This window comes from Orycteropus afer, unplaced genomic scaffold (genome assembly GCF_000298275.1).
Source record: "Orycteropus afer afer isolate SDZICR_OR568_19922 unplaced genomic scaffold, OryAfe1.0 scaffold00580, whole genome shotgun sequence".
Lineage (NCBI taxonomy): Eukaryota > Metazoa > Chordata > Mammalia > Tubulidentata > Orycteropodidae > Orycteropus > Orycteropus afer.
This window is the reverse complement of record NW_006922167.1, coordinates 739,400-744,621: the sequence shown is the minus strand read 5'-3', so window position 1 is coordinate 744,621 and position 5,222 is coordinate 739,400. Positions and strand designations below refer to the sequence as shown.

Sequence of the window (5,222 nt, the reverse complement as noted above, 5' to 3'; positions counted from 1 at the left end):
CTTCCTTCCGAGGAGTGGCTGGTGGGTTTGAACTGCCAACCTTCTGGTTAGCAGTCAGATTCCTTAGGCATTATGCCACTAGAGCTCCCCTCAAACCCCTAGTACTTCTAAATTCTCTCAAGATGTGGGGTGAGTATAAATGAGTGTATATGTGGTTGGTGGATGAGGACAGGGCCATTGAGGGAACTTTTGTGTGGTGGTGGTACGGGCAAGGAAGCCACGTGTTATTATCCTTCTCTAGGACTCCATTTCAAATGCACTGGAAACCAGAAAAATGAATGCTGGGAATCACTGTGATGCCAAAGTCCTGGCTCAACACCCCTTCGGCTTAGGGCAGCCACCACTCACATGATTCCAGGCTAAGATGGAATGCTTGTGTTGTTAAGCCAACCTTGGTTTAAAGAGGACTTAGTGTCATTAACACATAAATAGTAGTAACATAATCTAGATTTTAAGTCAGAGGTGAAAATCTGTCTTCTTTCTTTTTGAATGACCTGATTTGTTTTATGTTCTGACTTCGTTGGGTCATTTTCAGTGCTTGAACAGAACACAAGAGGAAGTGGAGTGGGTCTGAGAGGAAAGACAATGAGTTTCATTTTGGACATGAAGAGTACATTCTAGCTCTAATGCTATAAAAAGTGAAATGACTTTGCAGAGAAGGTTGAGGACAGAAAACTAGATCATCTTGTAATTTTGTAATTCAGAGGGTTGAAGTCTGAATTTAGATCAGAAAATACATGCCCTAAAATCCTGGGTGGAAAATAAACTTATGTTTTTCTGTAGTATATGATATTCTGGCAGAGTTATAAACACCAGTTGCAGAGGCATGGAGCATAATCAGATTCAAGACAATTCTAAATTATAGAGAAGGGAAAATTATACTTTTGATTTTCTGTTTTCTTTACCACAGATCGGACATGAGAAAGGCGAGTTCCAGCTGCTTCTTGATGCATTGGACAAAATTAAGACAAAGGTAAAAAAAAAAAAAACAAAAACTTCCTTCATAGAACATAAAGCAGGGCACCTTGATTTTCTTTTTACTCACATGTATTTTGTTCACCTGAAATGTGTTATTAAGTTTGATGGACATGTTAAGTATACATATAAAAATATAAAAACAAATGCCATTATAGTTTTACAGTTTACAGTTTTTAGAACAGTTTTACATACATCAGCTTATTTGATCTTAACAATCAGTCTGCCAGATAATTACTTTCCAATGAAGTAAGTGAGAGAGAAATTGAGTGTCCCCTAGTACACACACCCACAGATGTATTAAATGCCAGTCAGGGCTCAGTCATGCTTAACCTTCTGAGTTGTGGTGCTGCTCTTTCTCTCCTGGGCCATGCCTTTCTCTTTTAAATCTTAACAGAAAAATCAGTTATGATCTTTGATTCTGACTCATGGCAACCCCATGTGTCAGAGTCCAACCAAACTCGCCGCTGTGGTGTTGGATCCAACCCATAGCAACCCCTCCTTGGGTTTCCAAGGCAGTATCACTATGGAAGTAGATTGCTCATCCTTCCTTCCAAGGAGTGGCCGGTGGGTTTGAATCGCCAGCCTTCTGGTTAGCAGTCAATTGCCTTAGGCACTATGCCACCAGACTGCCCAATAATAGGGAATAAAATATTTCAATGTTTGTATCAGATGAAGTCATAACATGCAAACCAGGTTCCACAATTTGCCCTTTATTTCTGAAAGTACAGACTTAGAAAAAAAAAAAAGTTCCACTTCCTCAATTGCATTTGAAATCCATGCTCACAACACATTCACTGTGCCTGCATCCCCTCTCACAGGGCAAGGAGGCACCCTTCAACAACTTCGACCCATCCTGCCTGTTTCCTGCCTGCCGGGACTACTGGACCTACCACGGCTCCTTCACCACGCCGCCCTGTGAGGAGTGCATCGTGTGGCTTCTGCTGAAGGAGCCCATCACTGTGAGCTCCGACCAGGTAAGAAGCAGGCACGGAGACTTGTGAGCACACAGACATAGTGGCTGGCACTAGAAGACACCAAATGGAGGCTTATGGAACACCTGTGCAACTGGACATTTCATAGTTTGCCCTGGTTAATTAGCATCAATCTGCTCGATTTTTCTAAAACTTGAATTCCAAAGGGTATCAGGATAAACATAAGTTATTTAAAAGTGGTTGTGGTACATAATAGTGACTTAAGGATTTAGATTAATATGTTAGTCTTTTTAGTTTGGAGGTTCCCAAAATACTGACCCCTCGTTTGGAGATAAGAAGGCCTGGTGGTACAGTGGTTAAAGCATTCAGCTGCTAACCAAAAGGTTGGAGGTCAAAACCCACCAGCCTCTCTGTGGGAGAAAGATGAGGCAGTCTGCTTTTGGAAATATTTACAGCCTTGGAAACCCTATGAAGGTAATTCTATCTTGTCCTAGAAGGTCACTTTGAGTCAGAATCGACTTCACAGTTGGTTTAGTTAGAAGATGGGATGATTTGGAATCCACTCAATGGCAGTGGGTTTGGTTGTTTATGGTGTTAATTAGGAGCTAGGATTGTGAATACAAACTTGGGAAGAAGGGAAGGAGAAGCATCCTTGTGGTGAATATAAGGAGCTCTGGTGGTAGAGTGAGTGCTTAAGGCATTTGACTGCTAACCAGAAGCCTGGTGGGTTTGAACCACCTTCCTTTGAACCGTCTTTCTTGGAAGGAGGACTGGGTAGGTAATCTACTTCTGTAGAGATACCACCTTGGAAACCTAAGGAGGAGTCATTATGAGGTATATATTATTTCTCCAATTTTAAGTTGAGGGTCCAAAAAGGAAAGCAAGTTTTTGGTGATCACATAGCCAACAAGTGCAGGATCTGAGAGTCTAACTCCATCTGCCTGCCTCTAAGTGCTCTTAATCTTTCTGCTCAGAGGTCCCTTCCTACTGTTCATTTAAGAACATTCTTGAAACATTTATTGAATAGCCCATCCTCAAGGAAAGGCTGCTTGGGGGGAAATAAATGGACAGGGATATGGAGAAGAATCGATTAAAGCAAGTGGACAGCACAGTGACTTCTGATCTAGATCATTAATGTAAACTCTAATAGTAAGATTAAAATGAGTATCAGTCTCCCTCGATTAAGACAGTAATATTCATATTTCTGCCAGTTGTGGACTTAAGTATCGAAAGACCAGATTTAATGTAGTTTTTACTGAGTCAAATATTTTGAAAGAAGAATGAAATTTTCTTAAAGAGAAAAGTTAAAAACAACATTTTAATGCAGAAAAAAAGCATTACTAATGAAAACTTCCTATATTTCTATCCTCTGAAGTTAAAAGTTTTTTAAAATGTAAAATGGAGCATGACTCTAATTTCTTTCTGTTTTTTTTTTAAACGGACTCCATAAACCTGTACAATGAAGGTCAATTGATCTTATTATTTGCACAATGTTAAAATATTATCATCTCTTCTTACATAAAGTGCATAGTTTATACTGACTCCTCAAACAAAAATAATGATTACAGAATTCAGGGGGAAATTGTTTTGACCAGAGGGCATGGTGATCCTGTATAAAATGAAGAATATCCAAACTTGTCCTAACCCACTGCCATCAAGTTGGTTCCAACTCATAGCGACCCTATAGGACAGAGTAGAACTGCCCTAGAGGGTTTCCAAGCCTACGGAAGCAGACTGCCTCATCTTTCTCCCATGGAGTGGGCTGGTGGGTTCAAACCACTGACCTTTACTTTGTAGCTGAATGCTTTAATCACTGTGCTACCAGAGCTTCTATAATGAAGAATAAGGTCTTACAAATAAAGAGAATGTTTAAAATACTGAGGACCTCTGGTAGCATAGTGCTTAAGGCATTTGACTGCTAACCAGAAGGCTGGCAGTTCAAACCCACCAGCTACCCTTTGGAAGAAAGATGGGGCAATCTACTTCTGTAGTGAGTCCGGTCCAACTTGAGGGCACATAACAACAACAAGTAGCTAAATAGTTTTGACTGAACACTGGAGACAAGTTTTGTAGTTAGCTTGTCTTGTTTGAAAAACCAGCTTTTTTTTTTTTCTTTTTAATTGCAACTCGTGTGAAAATTTACAAAGCTAATTGGTTTTCCACTCAATAATCCATACACGTTTTGTTTTGTGACATTTACTACAATCCCCACATTATAACAACATCCTTCCTACTTCTTCCCTGCACCCATCCCTTCCCTTCCTGACTTCCTAACCCTCCAGCCTTTGTAGCTCTATCCTCAGGTAAATAAAATCAGCAATTTCTAACTTCACAGCATAGTGTGTCTAAATCAAACAAAACCAAATCCATTGCCGTGGATTTTGACTCATAGTGACCCCAATAAGACAGAGTACAACTGCCCGATAGATTTTAAAGACTGTTATGGTTATGGAGAGAGGTCCTGGTGGCACAGTCCCAAAGGTCAGAAGTTCAAACCCACTAGCTGCTCTGCAGGGGTAAGATGAAGTAGTCTGCTTCCATAAAGATTTATGGCCTTGAAAACAATATTCACCTCTGTCCTACTGGGTGGCTATGAGTGGCTATGAGTAGAAATAGACTCCAGGGCAGTGGGAGTCTTTAGGGAAGCAGACTGTCATATCTTTCTGCCGAGAGGCATATTTTCAGAAAGCAATGCCTACGACAATTATGGAAACTGCAATGGGGATAGAAATTGCTTATAGGCGCCCTCTCTCGCCCTTCAAGTGCCGCCCAGGGCAAGTGCCATACCGTAGGTATCACTCTGCTGACCTTTTGGCTAGCAGCCGAGTGCTTAACCACTGCACTACCAGGGCTCCCTAGTGTGTCTCTCTGTCCCAGTGTTGCATGTCATGCTGACACAGTGTCCCTGCCCCTTGCAGATGGCCAAGCTGCGGAGCCTCTACGCCAGTGCTGAGAACGAGCCTCCTGTGCCCCTGGTGGGGAACTGGCGCCCTCCACAGCCTATCAAGGGCCGAACGGTGAAAGCCTCCTTCAAATAAGGTCGCCCAAGCGCGCCCTCTTCAGGAAAGGAAAGCTGCCATTGCAAAACGTGGTTCCTGCTTCCTGTTGGTGCTCCTTACTCTAAGTATATTTCGATTGTCCACAGTGAGCAATGAATGTGAGAGACGCCATCACCAAGAAGCCACTTACTTTTGACAGGATCTCATATGAAAGCATGAATGTCACATTTAATACTTTGTGAAAATCATCCTCCCTGTAAAAGCAGCATTTTTCTAGGAAGGTTTCAAAGAAGTAGAAACAGAGGTAGAGGAG

The 5,222-nt window shown here is 41.7% G+C and overlaps 1 protein-coding gene across 1 annotated transcript in view; it reads left to right on the top strand.

Moving 5' to 3' along the window:
* Positions 1-4,948, top strand: part of CA3 (carbonic anhydrase 3) — an 11,841-nt gene extending 6,893 nt beyond the window's left edge. Inside the window, exons 5-7 of the mRNA XM_007956184.2 lie at positions 911-973; positions 1,797-1,952; positions 4,829-4,948. Of these exons, the coding sequence (XP_007954375.1) occupies positions 911-973; positions 1,797-1,952; positions 4,829-4,948 (339 nt within the window). The remainder of the gene's footprint in view (positions 1-910; positions 974-1,796; positions 1,953-4,828) is intronic.
* Positions 4,949-5,222: the final 274 nt, after the last annotated feature.